At 48.9% G+C, this 19,221-nt stretch overlaps 5 protein-coding genes across 5 annotated transcripts; 2 read left to right on the top strand and 3 right to left on the bottom strand.

Annotated features, from left to right (window-relative positions):
• Positions 1–1,678: 1,678 nt before the first annotated feature.
• Positions 1,679–3,013, bottom strand: Triagg1_4657 (uncharacterized protein; the record flags this gene model as incomplete). Its single annotated transcript, XM_062899084.1, has 4 exons — positions 1,679–2,062; positions 2,140–2,422; positions 2,475–2,649; positions 2,821–3,013. The coding sequence occupies 4 exons, from the start codon at positions 3,011–3,013 to the stop codon at positions 1,679–1,681; spliced, it is 1,035 nt and encodes a 344-aa protein (XP_062756237.1).
• Positions 3,014–3,734: 721 nt separating this feature from the next.
• Positions 3,735–5,477, top strand: Triagg1_4656 (uncharacterized protein; the record flags this gene model as incomplete). The annotated part of the gene is made up of 4 exons (XM_062899083.1): positions 3,735–4,125; positions 4,182–4,739; positions 4,808–4,951; positions 5,020–5,477. The coding sequence occupies 4 exons, from the start codon at positions 3,735–3,737 to the stop codon at positions 5,475–5,477; spliced, it is 1,551 nt and encodes a 516-aa protein (XP_062756236.1).
• A 323-nt stretch (positions 5,478–5,800) lies between these two features.
• On the bottom strand, positions 5,801–6,949 carry Triagg1_4655 (uncharacterized protein; the record flags this gene model as incomplete). Its single annotated transcript, XM_062899082.1, has 3 exons — positions 5,801–6,200; positions 6,274–6,740; positions 6,803–6,949. The coding sequence occupies 3 exons, from the start codon at positions 6,947–6,949 to the stop codon at positions 5,801–5,803; spliced, it is 1,014 nt and encodes a 337-aa protein (XP_062756235.1).
• A 1,308-nt stretch (positions 6,950–8,257) lies between these two features.
• Positions 8,258–10,068, top strand: Triagg1_4654 (uncharacterized protein; the record flags this gene model as incomplete). The annotated part of the gene is made up of 2 exons (XM_062899081.1): positions 8,258–8,446; positions 8,530–10,068. The coding sequence occupies 2 exons, from the start codon at positions 8,258–8,260 to the stop codon at positions 10,066–10,068; spliced, it is 1,728 nt and encodes a 575-aa protein (XP_062756234.1).
• An 860-nt stretch (positions 10,069–10,928) lies between these two features.
• Triagg1_4653 (uncharacterized protein) lies at positions 10,929–15,729 on the bottom strand (the record flags this gene model as incomplete). The annotated part of the gene is made up of 5 exons (XM_062899080.1): positions 10,929–10,953; positions 11,025–14,877; positions 14,945–15,061; positions 15,142–15,352; positions 15,403–15,729. 5 exons carry the CDS (start codon positions 15,727–15,729, stop codon positions 10,929–10,931), a joined length of 4,533 nt encoding a protein of 1,510 aa, XP_062756233.1.
• Positions 15,730–19,221: the final 3,492 nt, after the last annotated feature.

The following is a 19,221-nucleotide window of genomic DNA, read 5'->3' as shown; positions in this document are numbered from 1 at the left end:
ATGAAGATGTAAAGTCTACCGGATCATTGCTCGAAACTTGCCAGTTTATATACAACTCAACAGAGTATACACCCATCGAATTGCAGAAAGATATATTGGGCATCTCAAAACATGGCCTCTCGAATTGAATAAGTGAATAACCCAAATGAACGTCTTGCAGAAGGGGCTTCACTGCTATTGGTGAATGCAACTCGAGTGCGGCTGAAACTGTGGCGCTTCAGCTTCCCACATGCAATCCAATTAAGATGTAACTGCAAGAGTCCCAAGACTCATGTCAACTGCTATTGGTTCATAGCTCGTCATAATCCACGACAATACTACCTGTCTGCTGCATATTTCAATTTTTGACAAAAGGTCATTTACGTGGCAAAGCTTGATTGGATCCCGGATTGTTCTATTTGCAAGGCATGCATGGGGTATATGTGGTTGGGTATGAATGAGGCTCCGCGATTAGTTGTAGATGGGTGAGTGCCCATTCAGAACGCCTAGTTACCATTCAGCATCCCGCATCCCATACTCAAAGTTACACGTAATGATAATATCCGGTACTGGTGAGTACAGAAGAATAGTAATGGTAGCAGATACTCAAGAAATTGGATAGCTATTACTTAGGTAATTAAATTCCCTTACATAGTCGTACCTAAAGAGTTGTCTTTGCATGCTATTTCGACACTTCAATTCTGTATAGTCACTGGGGCGCATGACAATCAACTTGGGATGTGAATAGATACCCCTTAGATAGGTGCCTAGGCAATCATAGTTATGTTGACAAACAGGCGCACCTACAGGTTAGTATCGGCAGTTGTTGTATCCATTGACATTTTCTACCTCTCTTTTACAGCTAGTCAACCCTGCCAAATTGAAGACAATTGATCCCTTTATCAAGAGCATACAACTATATATATTAAACTAGATCTTCTAAAATGAAGAAGAATATTACGAAACATTTGGGCTGCCCCGAACCAAGCTTATCAACAACTGCGGCAATAGTTTTTGTGTATCATGGTCTTGCACCTTACAATGAATTTCTAAACCCCAACGGTCGTTTATGTCTCATTGGCCGGGACTATGCTGGGTTCTGTCCCAAGTGGTTCAAGTACTCTAGTGTGTTTAACTTTCTTAACTCACCCTGGAGTACATGGGCAGCCTGATGATGGAAACTGTCCACCTTCATTGCAGGTAGATTTCATGGTTCAGAAACTCGTTAGTTGGAAATAGTGAGGCCCAAATTGATGCGTTCAACGATTCAACATAAAAATTCAAAGGTTACGTTACTGTCGCTGGCAAAACAGATTCTACAGATTCATCTCCATAACCCGAATGTTGATAGCCGATATCAAGGAGCGCAGGTTGTCAAACCATTGGGGTTTCATCTAGATGGTATGACTGATGCGCTCAAGCTCACTCGAGCCGTTCTATTCCCGTCTAGCTAAGCTTCCTTGTAGAGACCGAGATCTGCAATTGGTAATATCTGATATCCTTATTAAGTAGTTGCTTGTCTATGTACTCCTATCTTTCCCTTGTCTATCCCTTGGCCTCTATGTCTAGTCTCATCTTTCCCAACCCTTGTTCTCCCTGCGGACGTCTCTATCTGGTCTTCTTTCCGTACAATACATTGCCTCTCTGTCCCCCATTCCCCAATTATCATATTACATACCATACATGATACCCCATTGACTTACAAGATCAACACATCATTCACAGGTATAGTACCTATGGTGTCATTCGTCCTCGTCTTGGGCAAGAGTCGCAGTTGTCGGGTCCGCTTGATTTCCATCCCGCGTTTCCCAAAATATCGCTGACTCTCATAGCTCCAATGGAACACACCACTCACGCACTGAGCCATGCCGTCCACAAGGGTCTGAATTTCCAAATCCACAGGCCCTACGTATCGTGGAACTTGCGGATACAGGAAGTAGAACCTATTCATCTTCACATCGGCCAGGTCTCCCGCCATATCCATGGCTTGTTGGACGTCAAGGTTGTACTGGCTCATGAGAATAGTAACAATGTTGTGCTCGTCATCTCCTATGGCCTGCTCCTTGTTGTACGACAGGATGTCCTGTGTGCGTAATCAGTAAGAGCCCTGGCACCGTCGCATACGCGTGTTGATCATCTGGAAAGGTTACATGTACCCACATTGGCAATAACGATGAGGTCCACCGCCAAGACTTCCAATTCACGAATGACAGGATGCTCTCGGATATCATCCGGGATGTCACTGTTCATTTCGTAAAAGGCAATTGTGGATGGTGCGCCAGAGGTGTTGCGTCTGATAGTAAGAAAGTCTTCCAAATCCAGGATACGTGACTCTGATCTGAATTGAGCCTGTTGGACTACAGAGTGGACATAGTCTATCCAAGTCGCACCGAATCGAGCCCGAAAAGTCTCGGTAGCAGTACGAGGAAGGTGAAGCAAGAATCTAAAATCATAAGTAAGCCTTAAGCATGGGTCGCTATGACTTTGCCACTTACTGTCGTATTATTTCACCTCCGATCCATTCCCCCTTTGGCCGAGGGGTCTCGGGACTTTTAAGAGTGTCAATCATGACCTGGGCCTGGTAAAGAACTTCTTCGGGAGAGGCCTTGTCGGAGTATTCGTCGAACATGAAGAAAAGATGCATAAGCTCGCATCCAGACCGAATTTGCTCTGTTTTGGAATATGTTAATATCATTCGAATAATAGAGACTTGGAAAAGGACATGTGTCTCACCTTTTGTCATTCTTGCATAGCACATGCCCGCAAGGAGATCTTCACAAGTTCCTTTGGTTAGCTCAAACAGCACGATTGACAGTCAGCGCGCAGAATTAGAAGACATACTGAGTTTTCCTTTCTCGTGAATAAGACATTGTGTTTCGTGGTCAAAGGCCGTAAAACTCGCCGACCATTTCAAACACTCCTCTTCGACTTCTTCCAAGTAGGAGCTCACAAGTCTAGGCCATCTCCATCCTAACTCAAGCGGCGGGAGACTGATCTTCTGACCAGTTGTCTCTGGGAGTTGAGAGTTTGGCATTGTGCTTGGTGGAAATGTGTCAAGTTGTTGATAAATGTCGTAGTTGTGTTTTTTCTTGTTTTTTCTCTGTTCTAGGCCCTTATAGTTATATTCGTCTCATCAATAGGTACAAGTAATTTGTTTCTACAAAGACTCTACGAACCATTTCCCCCAGCGTATTCCCACCCGGCATCGAATTCGGACCCCTGCAATCCGACTCCCGACGCTATCCCAGATGCCGGGATGGGTACATGCACCCTGGTTTGGGCAGTTAGCCGGGATGACAGGCAACGGCTTGCTTCCGGTTTTCAACCCAGGTTGTTGGGCCGAGTCCATTCTGCGCGCTTGACCTTACATGTGCCGCCCCCCTGAATCTCTTCTAGCATTCTTACATACATACGGATACTGTTCCCCTATCTCTCTCTCTCTATCCACACTTCGTGTCAAGTGTAGGTTACATACATACGAAGGGGGGGCTTAACGTCTCCCCGTATTACTCCGTACCTGTCACATAATAGCGATCCCTGCAAGCCTTGGGCGGCAATTGTGATGACCGGGGGCGGACGTCGCAGTAATTGGCCCCGACCATCCTCTGCTGGTTGCCACAAGCGAGTGATGGATTCCCATTCTGCCGGTAGCAGAGTAGTATTAATGTCGTCCTGTAGGACAGTTTTCTAGAGTTTCATTCTGTACACAGTAAAGTGTATTCGAGGCCAATATACTGTATGTACTTATCGCCACCATGGCCTTGCTAGAATTGTCTTCTCTTTACAGCGTCTCGGCACTTGGCACTGTCTCAGCGAGCCAGGCCTTGATGGCCATCACATTCATCGGTCTTTTGTACTGGGTCACTGCTGCGGTCTACTCAGTGACGTTTCACCCTCTGTCCAGATTCCCGGGCCCCTGGTACACCTCCTTGAGCTGTATTCCATTTTGGATCTCTGCTATCTCTGGACGACAGGTGCAATGGATGCAAAAACTCCACTCCAAGTATGGCCCGGTCGTTCGCTATGGGCCAAACGAATTGAGCTACATGGACGGCAGCGGTGCCGCCTGGAAGGCAATCCATGGCCATGAAAGGGGGGGCCGAGAGTTTCCAAAGGCCAAAGAGTGGTTTGTGGCGCCGTATAATGGTGAGGCTCCGAATAGGCGAGAGCAATCTTAAGCAGGGTTAACAAAAACGTACCAGGTGTCTATGGCATCAACAGCGCCCCAGCGCATGAGGATCACCGTCGCTTCAGGCAGGTTTTCGCACCCGCATTTTCGGAGCGAGCCTTGAAACGACAGGAGCCGATTTTCCAGAAGAATATTGATCAGTTGCTTTCATCATTGAGTGGAACTTCCGCTGAGGGTCAGAATGTAAACATGGTTGAGTTGTACCAATTCACTGCATTTGACATCATGGGACATCTCACCTTTGGAGAACCGCTGGGCCTCCTCCAGAGCAACCGATACTCGAAATGGGTCGAGTCGGTGTTTGACTCTATCAAGGCCATCCCCATTGCACAGATAATTCAATACTACGGGATTCTGGATGTTGCTTTCAAACTTTTGGAGCCGCAATCTATCAAGCAAATGAAATATAACCACTTCAAGCACTCTGCCGATCGTGTTGATAAGAGACTTCAGAGAAAGTCGGAAGAAGCAGATATCTGGAGCTTGGTCCTTGACACAGACCAGCAACTGACACTGGAGGAAATGCATTGCCATGGCGATGTCTTCATGTTGGCAGGCAGCGAAACAATAGGTAATTTCCCGAGCCTTTTAATCACATGTTGCTATAAGGTTTCAGGATTTAATTCTCTAATTTCATAGGCACGACACTTTCCGGTTTGACATACTACCTGCTTAGGAACGAAGAAAAGCTAGGTTTGCTCCTGAGAGAGATCCGCGCCAAGTTTCGGTCTCAGGAGGAAATCACTTTCCAGAGTGTCGCGGAACTCGTATATCTGAACGCATGTAAGTACACAGTTTCCACCTCGCAAATCCAATTTTGTTCATATGCACGTACTTAACCCTTTTGGAAGGTATCAAGGAAGCACTGAGGCTATATCCCCCGGTCCCGGTCGGAGTTCCAAGAGTGGTCCCGAACCATGTATCAGGGAAGAATATGCCTGGAGGCCCCGTCCCCGGCGGAACTCGTGTCTCTGTCCACCACTACGCCACCTACCGGAACGCCGATAACTTCCGTGATCCCAACAGCTTTGTCCCTGAGCGTTGGCTCAATGACCCTGCCTATAGCGGCGACAACCGTGAGTGCTGGCGCCCCTTTGCCTTCGGACCTCGGGACTGCCTGGGTCAACTCATGGCCATGAGGGAGACGCAGCTCATCCTTGCTCGTCTCTTGTTCGAGTTTAATATAGAAATTTGTGACGGTGTAGCGGGCGCTTCGGACTGGGATGATCAAAATGCCTATGTGCTTTGGGAGAAAAAGCCGCTCATGTGCCGACTCACATTAGCATCCGGTCACTCATCTTCCCCCTGAGAAGGATTGGATTCCTTGTTGTGAGCATGGAAGTATGAGTGGCAGAGCAATCAGGGGACATCTCGCTCATTCGAACGCCACGGAGTTCTAGAGCTCGGAGAGACGGGGATTGAAATCAGGGAAACGGAAAAAAGCGAATCTGAGTTATCATTCGGGCGCTAGGAAACTTGGGTCTAGTTTTTTTTTTTTTTAGAAACGGCATCACATGTGGAAATTGGCAAATTGTATAGACGAAAGGCACTGTAGCCATTAATTAATTCTATGTCCTTTTTAAAATGAACTCAAGATTCATACACCACTTTGACTGTCATGAGATTCGCGCACTAGTAAGCATTACGGTGAGAGTGGTCAGTATCGCTAGCTTTGTCTTCGCCCTCGTAACTGTGCTGGACGGTGTAAGTTGTCTCGCGCAAGATATTGTTTGCGCCCGGCTTCAAGATAAACTGGTCGCTCCTACTGTCATCCTCTAGCTGCTCGTGGGTTCTATTGAGAGGGTTCGTGCCAGGCCGGCTAACTTTGGACAAAGCGTAGGAAGAGTCCTTCGCCTCTGTGCCCTTAACCATGCGGACTAGCGGCCTAAAGAAGGGGATTGAGGCGGCGATGACAGTTGCACTGACTTCAGCAGAAAGCCAGATCAGGGGGAAGGCCGTTCCGTAGGTAAAGTCGGCGTTACGAGCAACAAGGCCAATTGTGGAAGTCTTGTAGATACCCACAACACCGGCTCTGCAAGTTTCAAAGTTAGCAAGTGCTCCAATTTCCGAGGTCAATGACATATTCAGGGTGCGAGACAACTTACACTATGCCCAAGCTCATAGAGGCAATGATACCAAACTTGTCACTGCTCTTCATTTGCAAGTTCCAGATAATAATGGCTGGGAATGCCGTAAGGACTAAATCCATGGTGGCTGAGTACCCTGCTGCGTACGACCCCAACCCGATGACGGCGTCGTTCTGAACGCATCCTGGAGTAGGCGGAACCGAACATTGAAAGAACTGAACGACAGCAATGCTGAACATGGACCCGTTGATGGTCACAAGCATGAACCACAACGCGGCCTTTTGCCAGGCCACAGTCACTAGCTTCAGTAGTGTCAAGATGAAGGACGACTTGGACACGGCAACCGAGATGACGGCAAAGAATTGGCCAATCGGTAATAGGTATAGCAGACGCGGCAGCAGTGTCAAATCCGCGTCTTCATAGTGCTTCCCGAGCCCGAACTTTGTAGCATAAATCGACAGGACAATGAATGTCACAAAAAGCAACTAGAAAGACATGAAGAGTTAGGCGGGCAGTTTCCGAGAGACAAGACATGGCGCAACCCTACCCAAGAAAAGAGAAGCACCGCGTCATCAATGCCGAGCTTCGTGGACACAAGGTGTTTGCTGAGGAATCGCAGGCTCATGAAGACCAACGATAGTGCGCTGCAAACTATCATTGTAACGTTCATGGCCGGAGCCATAGAGTTGGGCATCTTGAATTGTTGCGCTGTTTCGCACAGCCGCCAAGCAAACTGAAAGATGTGCAACCAGTCTGGAACACAAACTCGCCTTTGTGAAAAAGAGCAAGCAACTCACTAAAAAGTCGGGTCAGCGGACTTTTTAGAAAAACAAGGCTTATAAAAGTCTTCTGGTTAAAAGTTTTCTTGCAAATGAAGTGGCTTGACCAGGCAAGCTACCTACGGTGAGGAGTGCAGACGGACTCTGCAAGCTACCAGGTTTATGCCGGTTCTAAGATGGATGGGATCACCCGCGGCAGGGCTCCCCTGCACCGCGGTTAATGAACCTACTCCGTACTTTGTATACGTATAGTCGCAGCCCCTGGTGATGTGAATCCTTCGCCGTGGGAAACTGGCACTACTTTTACCTCCGTGCCGTTGGAGGGCGCCAGGGCTCCGGCAAAAAGAGTCCATCCGTATTACAAGGGCTCAGGTCAGCGTGCGAAGTACAATGGAGAAGATAAAGCCAGAAATAAGCTACGTGGGTATCCGCCGGGTGCATCCGTCTGACTAAATAACGGGACGAGAAAGTCATAGACGATCACTAACTTTATCTGGGGCATTTTAACTACGGAGAACATTCTCCGCATCTTACTGTACCTGGTTGACAGATTACCTTTTGTGGGCCAGGTTCATGCCGTTTGTCTTCATCCTTGCCTTGCCTCTCAGCCGTTGCAAGGTTGCACCAATGGGCAGGGGACAAACCACGTATTCCCAACCATCTAACCGAATAAATGACCAAGCAGGGTTATAAAGAGTTACTCACGACATCGGCAAGGTTTACAGCGACGGCCATCAGTTGTCCAGTGGGTACAACGCTAAACACACATCAGTGGACAGGCCTTAGTTGGGACGACGTACGAGTATGATTTCTGCAGCCAAATCTTGGTCTCTTGAGCGGAGAGGTTGGGGAAACGACTGGAAGAGCGGCCAGGCCCCCAGCAACGTGCCAACGTCGTTGGTGCAACCTAAGACTAATTCAAAAGTGCTTCTACTGGCCTTCTAGTAGTACGGTGGATTCGTTTCAGAGTTCCGGACGGGCTGAGTCTGGACTACAAAAGAAATTTGTTCATGTAGTATAGGGGCGAGCCAGGGTCCCTTGGATGCTTCGCATGCGGTTGCTCGTACTCACTCATGGAGGGGGCCAGGATTCTATTGAAGTTATAGGCTGCTGGATTCTGTAGTTTTTCAATGGGAAGCTGAATCCTATTTGCTTTTTTTTCGTTTGTGATTGTTAAACTCAGACTTGTATGAAACTAGTAAAGCAACCCTTTATTGAACACAATGGCGGTGATTGCCTCCTCTGGAGGAGCTTGGGTCGTGGGGATCGTCTGCGTTGCCCTGTATGTGGCATACAGACGAATCCTGCCAAAGCCAATCCCTGATATCCCATACAACAAAGATGCGGCAGCAAAGCTGTTTGGTGATGTGCCCGAGATGATGGGCTATGTGATGCGTACACAACGCATTTTCGTAAGTCACTGTCCCACTGCCACTGCTCACAATATCAGCTGGCGGATGCAGATTGCTAACATGTGAATTTTGAATGAGAATAGTGCTGGTTAACGTCCCTCAACACTCGCCATCAAAGTCCTATTGTGCAGGCTTTCATCAAGCCCGGAGGACTGCCATGGGTGGTGGTGACAGACCCTTTCGAAAGCCAAGATATCCTGCTTCGGAGAATCAAAGAATTCGACCGTAGCGAATTCTTCGGCGAACTCATCAATGGCATTTTGCCAGAGCAACATATCCAATTCATCTCGAGCGACCCTCGATTCAAAAACAACCGGAACCTGATCAACCACTTGATGGCCCCGACTTTCATCCGCGAGGTCAGCGCGCCTGAAGTCTACATGGCCGCAAGCACCCTGATGAAGCTGTGGAAGATCAAGTGCGACATGGCCAAGGGCCGTCCCTTTTCGGCCCACCACGATGTCACCTTTGCTACCTTGGACACCATCTTTGCCTCTTCCTTTGGCCTTCTCGAGAGCGAGACCAACACCATCCAGCGCATCAAGGCGTTGGACAACTTTGAACCCGTGTTCCCTGATGATGTCGATGAGCCCATCACTTTCCCCGAAGGCTACACTCCGGATATCTTCTCGGCTGTGCTCACCTTGGCCAACTCGGTCACAGACACTCAGCTCTCTCCTGCCCCGGTGTTGACTTCTTGGGTCATCCGCAAGTTCCCCTACATGATCAAGGCCAAGGCAATCAAGGACAAGTACATCCAGGACAAGGTGGAAGAATCCGTCCGATTGATCGAGAAAGACCCCAGCATCAAAGCCAAGAGCGCGCTTCACTCCGTCCTCCTTCGCGAACGTGATGTGGCGATCAAAGAAGGCCGCCAGCCCGACTACCGCAAGGGTGCCATTGCCGACGAATTCTTTGGTTTCATGACTGCTGGCCACGACACATCTGCCACCACCCTCGCCTGGGGCGTCAAAATGCTGGCCGACAACCCTGCCGCGCAGAGCCGTCTCCGTGACGAGCTCCGCTCGGCCTTCCCAGCTGCCGTCCAGGAGAAGCGCAGCCTGAATTACGCAGAACTCAGCACCGCACAAGTCCCCTACCTGGATGCCACAGTTGAAGAGATTCTTCGCCACTCCAACACCATCGCTTTCGTCGTCCGCCAGGCTCAGCAGGATGCCACCGTCCTCGGCCGCACTATCCCCAAGGGCACCAATGTCTTCCTCATGGCCAATGGCCCCGGTTACCTCGAACCCAATATGAAGCTTACAGACGAGGCTCGCAGCCCGGGTGCCCGCCAGACGGCCAAGTCAGCACTGACTCGCGCCTGGTCGGACGATGACATTGCCAAGTTTGCTCCCGAACGCTGGCTCGAGACGGATCCGGACACCGGCACCGAGGTGTTCAACACGATGGCTGGCCCATCGCTGGCATTCGGTTTGGGACTTAGGGGATGTTATGGAAGAAAGCTGGCCCTTCAAGTGCTCAAGATTCACTTTGCGCTGATGATCTGGAACTTTGAGTTTTTGCCCATCCCGGAGAAGCTGGGCGGCTACGACGCGGTGCAGAAGTTTGCGAGGGAGCCGACAAAGTGCTTCATTCGGTTGAAGGAGATTGAGCTGTAAGAGGCTTAGAGATTGCTTACCGTGTATTATATCATAAATGTATTCAACCCCATAGACTGAGAACAGAAATTAATTCGTTTGTTTGCCAACTACATGGACATAAACCTACATCACATCAAGTACATGTAGTCTCAATGATATCAACCAGGCCATGGATCCGCGGCCGCGCAACCCTACCAAATAGAAACCGAGTTGCATTTGATGTTTTGTTGGCATTCTCTGCCAATCTTGATTTGTTACGGTTGACAATACTGTAACCGCTGCGTTCGCCTATTTCTTTCAATGGAGTTGCCTCCACCTCTCAATAATCGTCTCCCCCGTACGAGTACATGTATCCTTCAGGGGCCGGATCAACGGAAGAGATGTGCGGCTGGACCGTGCTCACTTCCCCAGCTTGTGCACGGTCTGTAACCGATCTCAATAATGACATGTACAAATAGGCGATGCTAACCGATAGACGCGAATAACTTCATGTTCTATGGCTTCACATCTCTGTAGTTATGCAAAGTATAGTCGCGTTGTGTTGTATACATAATTACGCCCCCGCAAGATGATATATCGCACGACCCGGAAAGTCCCAGGAAGCAGTAGATTAGAGAATTTGTCACAACATCCCATCTGAATCACTATTGCATTACTTGGCACTGTTTTCAAAACCAAAGTTTATCAAATGATTTTATACTGATACTCGTTGAAAGTCTCACCAAATAGGCCGCTTCGACGGAAGGGATAGGCTAACGCCCTGGGTACATATATATAGAAACAGAGAGCTCCCTTTTTTCCGCCACCCAGGAGGTCCCTTATCAACATGGATGTATAAACAACATTGAAGGTAGTGTATAGCAGTCACTAGCAAGGGTTTAAAGATCCATATCGTCTATCCTCCTACGTATGTCAGAAAGTCATTCCACAAAATCTGAGAGAAGCATTAAGTAATCGTTTTAAACAAGACTCACGTCGGCAGCTCCTTTTCCAGCGAAAATAACCCGCCTTGGGCCTCGGATGTATCAAATCGTCTGGCCCACTGGCCCTTCATATGGCACTCGCCGGCGTGGGTCTTCTCAACTCTGCCGTTGTACGCCCACCCAAAGTCGGGGTACAGCTTCACGAACCTGACGGCTTTGTTCGACATGACCTGGCCATACACGACAAACTCTGCAACCCTATCCTCTCCACCGCCGGAAAACAAGATGAGGCCCTTCTTCAGCGCGGTCGGAGGTCCCCCAAAAACCGTCTTGATGTGAAACCCCGTCGGATCCTCAGACCTGTCCGAGCTGTTGGCGTAGTTGTAATTTCCTTTCCACTCCCCTACGAGTAAGCGCGTCCACCACCCAAGGTCTTGATCATCGCGATCGTCATTGTCTTCAGCAGCGTCAGGGTCGGCGTCTAGCGCCCCATGCGTGATTAGAAGCTTAGCCATGTCATTGCGTTTCAAGCCGTCACGAGCGCAGGCCTCAATGGCCTCAAGCAGGACACTCTTAGCGGCAGAGTGCCGGCTCTTGGCGAGTACAAGGGCCATAAGCTCTCGTGAGTCTTGTTTGACAGCCAGCAGGACTGGTGACGACGACGACCACCGTCCGAGCTGGCGATACGGGTTGGCACCGCGCTCAAGCAGCAGCTTCACCACATCATGTGAGCGGTTGGCGAGGGCGACTGGCAGCATGGCATCGGGCACGATGTCACGCGCCCCTGAGAAGTGCTGCCAGGCAGTGTCCAGCACCATCGCCTTCTGTAGGTCGCTGCCCCAGTACTGGCCCCTGAGCATGTCTTCTTCCTCATCGGACCAGACTGGATCCTCACCCATGTCCGTAGGACTCCTCTCCGGCCCGTCAAGTCCGAGGACATTCGATTTCAACTGGTGGAAGATGGCTTGCTGCTCAGCCTTCAGCGCAACGGTTAGGATATCTCGAACCATGTCGGCGTTGAGGGATGGCCAGCCGAGACTCTCAAATAACCTCCCAACCAAGTCGACATAACCTTCTTCGAGCGCAATGGCCAGTCTAGCGGGCAGCGAAGCTGCACCAGAAGCACTCCTCTCCTCGTGGCTGTTCATCGCCTCGATCACGTCTGTGGCGCGTTGTCTTACCGCAATGGTAAATGGCGTATAGGCATTCGCTCCAGCCAACAGCGAAGCGCCAGAGTCGAGCATCAGAATAGTACATTCCTTGGAGTTGTTCTGAGCAGCCCAGTGTAGCGGCGTCCAGCCGTCCACGTCTGCCGCATCCACCGCGGCTCCGCGCTCCAAGAGCAACTGAGTAAGATGTGCTGACGTTACAAAGCATGCCTCGTGTAGTGCAGTTGAACCCCATTCTGTTTGGTAGTGCGGGTCAGCGTCATGGTCGAGCAGCTGCTTGGCGATATCTTCGTCTCGCGCCTCGATGGCGAAGAAAAGCGGCGGGACCCCTTCACGCGTTTTCTCATTCGCATCAGCACCCTTCCCAAGGAGATACTCTACCACCTTGGTCTGTTTCTGTGCAATCGCTCGTATCAGAGGCGTGCGGCCTGACTTGGACGCCAAGCTCAGGCTCGCGCCTGCATCGACGAGCTTCTTCACCATGTCAACAGCTCCCAAGCCGCAGGCATAATGCAGCGCAGTCTTCCCGCTCTTGTCTGCTGCATCAATGTCTTTGCAGCTGCCAATAAGCTTATCAAAGATGTCTTCAGAACCCAGAATAACCGCAGCAATTAGAGGAGTGCCATATTTCCCCCCCTTTTGAGATGCGTTGGCCTTGTGCTTCAACAGCACCTCAATCGTAGCCTCTTGCTCATTCACGACCGCTGCCTGCAATGGAGTACCTAATTCACCTCCTAGGAGGTTGCAGTTATTACCCTCCTCGATTAAGCGCTCCACGATGTCTGCGAGGCCAAGGATAGTTGCGTAGTACACCGGAGACGGACTGATTTTTCGTCTTATAGTTGGCGTCGAAATTTCGAAAGAAGCGTCGTCTGCATTCTCGTCTGAGTCGTCCCCTTCGTTCTCTGAATCTTCCAACTGGCCTATGTCCAGAGATCCATAGCCACTGTCGGCACGGCCATGAGACCTCATCCAGGCAGGCCGTTGTAAACAACTCGAATCTCGGCCAGTGTCTTGCAGTTTTGCTTCAAACAGCTCTGCCCAGACCTTCCAATGCGCCGTTTTGAACAAATTCCACACTAGGTTTGACATATTAGACCCTGTATTGCTGGACTGACCTCGATAGAAGTGGTCTGGCCAACTAGTCGCAGTGTAGGAAAAGAATGGATAAGTGCAAAAGAAAGCGTCTGGGCTTTCCATGCCGTTGTTGGATGCATCATCAAATTCATCGTAGCACATGTACTGGAGACAAAGACCTGCTATTTGATGATGCTCAATCTTCTCTTCTTCGAAACATAGCTTTCTGTCGCTTTGATTGCCTCGATTGATTTGGTCCAGCAACGCATTGATGTCGAAGAGATTTCGAAGTAGGAATTCTTTGACAGAAAAGTGGACGAAATGGATAGTCTGCGATGCTAACAGGGTGTCTGCATGCTCTTTGCGCAGCTCGATGAGGGATCCACAGGGCTTCAATATGTAGTTGTCAACATAATCTTCGTCCAAGTCTTCTTCTGTGAAAGGATCTGGGAGGTCCTCGTGGGGATATTTTGATTGGGAGTCGTTGGAAGAGACAGCGAGAGCCTCGGCCATTTCGCGCACTGCCAAAGGACGAGCAGCAAAGAGGACCCATTTCAGAATCATCACAACCCGCTCCGCGTGACGTTGGTCGACTCTAGGATACAGGATCCTGCTCAGCTCCCTCTGGTAGGCCTCGTCTATTGCACTGGGCGTCTCGGATAGCAGCGCCTCTACTTCCCTCTTAGTGGCACCCGACCAAAGCCTTCTGTCGAGCAGAGCAATCCAGAGAAACATGCCCTCGCTCTTCTCGACCGCCTTGACTGCCATGTCACTCCTCTTTTTAGGCGGCATTTTGATTTTTCTTGCAAAGAGTGCCTCCGAGAACGATGACACATCCTTCATTGTGTCGTCCTTCGTGATTGGGTGCTCGATGACTCTCACAAATTCTGCGCCTCCGCAACATCCCATCACAACCTCCTTGATGTCGTGCTGACTGCGGCTCACTAGAAGGACGTGCGCTCCTGTTCCATCAATTGCCCTTATGAGCTCCTGGAGAAAATGAATTCGGCAAGATCTAGTGTGATATTTCGAGACAACGATGGAGGTTTCAATGCATTCGTCGTACCCATCAATAACAAGGGTGCAGTGTGACACCTCTTTGATCATTTCGCGAAATAGTGACCAGAGGCAGTCCTGGTCAGCTTCTGTGATGGCGACGCCTTCGCCGATCTTTTGCTGCAGCTGCTCATCTTTTATAGCAACTTGGACAGCCGTGTCGTCTTTGGCGAGTAGTTGTCCTATCCACGATTTTAAAATCGTGAATGGATGTGCCCTCTCACGATCTTGTCCAGAGCAGAAAAAAAACAAGACTCGGCCATATGAGTTGCTCTGACTCTCCATGTGATCGATGATTCTCGAGCATAGGACGGTCTTGCCGAAGCCCGCGGGCCCATGAAGCCAGAATATCTTGGATGTCTTGCCCTCGCAAGTGGCCCAACTATGAAACGCAGCAAGATCTAGCACCCAGTCACATGTAGACCCGTGACGAATAGCCTTGGTCTCATTGCGAGCATCTTCGGTCGATACTGGAGCTAGCCAATCTCGAATTTGAGCTCGGCTGTCGTTAACAGACTTCGTGGTGTTGGTGATCGCCTCCTTGAGGACATTAAGAGATGAGAGCAGCTCACTATGGCGCTCTACACTCTTTGCAGTATTGTCTGGTTGGATGACGTTTTCTTAGTGCCAGCAATAATAATAATAATAATAAGGACGGATTTGTCATACGTTGCCACCGTGCTTCATTTGATAAGTCATACACTTCGCGAATCGTAGAGGAGATACCGTCAATGAATTCCTTCACTGTTGATTTCAAGAGTTGGAATATACCCTTGACCCAACGAACTGGCCCAAAGTTAGTAATATGTATATATATATATATATATATATATACATATTGAAGATATCAGAATAGAGTAGCTTACCGCCAGCATTTTGATCGAAAAACCGCCGAGCGGTTGCCAGAAATTTCAATATCTTGGCGTATAAGTCGACAATAGTTTGGGAAAGTACTGACCTGAAGCCTCCCCACCCCAATATGCTCATTTCTACTTGGGTGACTTGTACAACTATATGAGAGACAATCTCCAATCCCTCCACCATCTTTGCATACGTCTCAAATTCATTAACAGTAATCTAATGCACGCTTAGCACTTGGCCCCAAAGGATTTGTGACGCATACGTACCTCAATCAGAAATTTTACCCCTGCCCAAGGCAATGAAGCGTGAACTGGACCAAAATGTGTGGCAGCGTCTCCGAGAGGTTCAAATTTCTTGACCCACGATGCGATCTTGCCCAGGACATCTCGGATTTTCACCTTTGTACCATCGTTTTTCGTGAAGAGAGTCCACTGCTTCGACTCGCAGTATGCTTGTTTATTCTCGACACATCGAATAAAATCCTCTGCCTGAAACCGATTAATTCTATCGGCGTCAAGTGTCGCCTTGTCTTTCTGGTTCAGGAGGCGGAAGGCTTCATCCCATCGGCCGCGATGCGCACTATAGGGCGGCATAGAATAAGTGACCTGGTTGATATCTAGAGGCGGTAAACCTGGGCGTTACCTTCTCCGAGCATTCCTACGCCGAATGACCACGTGAGCCCAAACGACTTGTGTAAATGACAGCTTGGGATTTTGTGTAGTAGCCATAGTGTCAGTCTGCAGACGGCCGCTCTGGAAGAAAATGCCCACGTGGAAAGGAAAGACAGGCACAAACGCTTTCACAAGTCTCGAGGGGACGGATAAGTCTCCAAACGGAAAAGCATAGTCCTGACCCCGCTCCAGGCAGCGGATGTGCTGCAAACCACATGACATTGCATCCAGCCTTCTCACAGGTTGATTGTTCACATGGAGGTGCCCTCAGCCTCGAAATTTAGCAGGCCAATCTGGCAAATCAAAACACAACAAGGCGAGATAAGAGCCACTATCACTTTGAAGCGACGGAGGGAACAATCTAGTCAATTGCAGGGGTATTAGCCAATAAAATCTCTGATTATACCTATTACTTAATTTTCCTTGGAGGTCGGGCTATGATATAGAATAGGTAGAAGTACTTTAGATAGATCAGCGTATGTATTAGGTACCTATATTGCAACACTGTATACATCACAGTCGCATCCCAACCTATTTCAATCCCTCAATATCTCAGAAGACGCCATATTCTAGTAACCAGACTTCCGTGATAGATACAAACATGTAGCGAGGGGTTGGTCAAGCGGTATCACCTTGATGGAACAGCAAGACCTTGATCGATGCAGCAGCATTGCTTGCACATATAACACCTTAGCGGTCATCAGACTTGTAGTAGAAACGAATTGGAATTATTAGTCGTGGTTCAATATAAGCGCAAGAAGCCCCATGTAGTCTCCCAGAGTTCAGTTAATGAGAGGCAGGGTTATTGTCAGGGTTACTAGGGATACAGGAGGTGGTGGTGACTGAAGGTGTAGGGCGGGTATAGTGGCTAGGCCCGAATATTGCCTACGAATGAGATATGAGAAGCAATTATGTGTAATGAAGTTGTTTTTATTGTAATTATTCTTACGGAAATGAATGGGGAGTGCAAATCGTTGAGAAGAAAAGCCAATTCATTATGCGGAATTATAGTCAATGTGTGGTTAAAGGCTGAGCATTTGCTGACAAACTCTGTCACTACAACTCCATACTACGAAACGAACTTTGCAACTCTGGGTAGAATATTTAGATTACAAGGCATAATATGTGGCAAAGTAATACAATTCTTGAATGTTAAGGTGAAGAAGCATACCCTACCCGCATACCCCTCTTAAATATGCGAGATAAGAGATGAACTGAAAGAAACACTTTATATGATGACATCTCAACAAGTACTCCAACACTATATTGTATGTTAATCCTGGAAAAGAATGTCATTTTCGAATACCGGATACAAACCGTGGAACTTTGACATATGGCTCAGAGGAGAGCGGCATATGAGATCTGGAGGGGATAGTGTGACACCCAAACGGGATTGGGACTGATCTACATGACAACAAATACTAGAAGCAATCAATGAGGCACCTTTACTTCAACCCCAGCTCTTAGATGCGAGTCTTGTTCTCGCTTCCTGGACGTAACAGCAGGCACTCTAAAGGGAAACTTGATGTGACCACCGAGCAGATATGCAGGTACAAATGCCTGAAAGGCGTTGTCTGCTCTCAAAAAGAAAGAAGGGGAGATGCAGCATCGAATTATGGAGATCCGGCCGTACGGCACTCGACACCCTTGCTCGTGTGTGGTCCGCAATATGCTTCTACGTGGATCATAAGCCGGGCAATAGAGCTACATAAGGTACAAACCTACACCTCGTAAGCTTAGGGCTGCCAATGTTACAATTCAGTGGACATGGTCAGATATTAATCACGATTTCCGCACTTCGAGCCTCCTGGATCTCCGGCGCTGCTGGGTACATGCACATTGTCTTGGTATCATGTCGTGTGTTTTGCCTGGCATCAAAGAGATATACCGACCCACTCCTCTGTTCGAGATCTGCCACTCATTATTCCAAGTCATGCTAATATCGGTTGGCTCTTGAGACTGTTAGAGGCTGAGAAAAGCAGACATCTGTTCAGACGTTGAGATGTCGATGAGCATACATCTACATGTACCAGTCTACTTGTGCGTCGCTATACAAGTACTTATGTAATATGTAGCGGAGAATCCGGATGTTCAGTCTGAGCAGCAAAAGTCTCGAATTAGGCGTTGGGCATAAAATTCTAGTTTCATACTTCTTCGAGATTCCATCCATGCAGTCTATATTGCTGCGCGAAATACTACTTACTGTATCCTGGGCAGTAAGAGATGCTGACATGTGAAAGCGACTTAACGACTCTGTGGGGGTGCTTGAATGGGGGAGGGGACAGGCGACAGGGTACGGTGTACATGGGCAATAGAATTAGTAGATTAGGTGAACCGTTCGCTGGATGACGGAATTCATCGAGTATTTTGCATGCATTTCTCTAGAAGGAGGAAGCGTCGGCGTGGTGGTGCTCGTATGGCATCCAGTGCTAGCAAATATTTGATCCAGCTTTGGTCCGTTGGCCCGAGGCGGGCGGGCCGTCGACAACCGAGTCGCTGGTACCAAGCGAGTACTCGACTGCAGCATAAATGCCCGGCGACGTACGAAGTACTACTGACGTTGGTAGATGGGCATAGAATACGAATGAAAGATGGGGGAGACGGCAGCAAGGGAATTCTCGGCTCTTTTAGTATTCTGCCAGGTGATGCTGTAGTCGTATCATTTACAGTTCCGATATGGGGTGAAGTCGAACGTCGGGGGGGCAATTATTAAAGACATGCGAGCATGTGATTGGACTCGGTGTCTTACCTTATCTTTTTGATCCTCTTGCCCGGAGACTGGAGAGAGCAGCTTCTCACTCCCTCCTTAGCCGATGCGGCGCATTTCGAGAGACGACCAAACCCACTTGAGCGTTCGGCGTTCGGCTTTTCCGGGACAAAGTTCAGCAGACTTGTATGTACTATTTTAAGCACTATATTCATTTAATGTCTTCAGCTGTCAGCCGATGGATGTGCTTCATATACAGGTAAAGAGGTACTACTAGAATTAAGGCGGCTGTGGCTGGTCTGCAAAGTTCCGCTTGGGTGCCGGATACTGTTGACTTTGTAGTATGGCCATGTTACATCGCAGGTATCGGATACTAAGGTTATAGCGAGGTTGCAACGTTCTCCACGCGGGAGCGAAGAAGAGAAAAGAAGAAGAAGAAGAAATGGGTGGTTGCTTGGCCGTCGAATCAGCCATAGAGGAGGCAGGCATCTCTACTGATCCATCAGATAACCGGAACTTGGAACAATTTAGCCACTTTGAGGGGCGCCATGGGGTCGCTAGCTCGTGACGTCGTTGCGCTGCAACTGGATGGGAATTTACCGCTTCTGTCCAACGGCCCGTCACTTACAGCCAGCAGCTGAGGGATTGCGATTGCGGTACGAGTACGTGCAATTTGCTTTCCACGGAATTTGCTGAATATGTGGCCT

Source organism: Trichoderma aggressivum (assembly GCF_033847375.1).
Source record: "Trichoderma aggressivum f. europaeum strain CBS 100526 chromosome Unknown scaffold_015, whole genome shotgun sequence".
In the NCBI taxonomy this organism is placed as follows: Eukaryota; Fungi; Ascomycota; class Sordariomycetes; order Hypocreales; family Hypocreaceae; genus Trichoderma; species Trichoderma aggressivum.
This window is presented reverse-complemented; position numbering and strand designations above follow the sequence as displayed.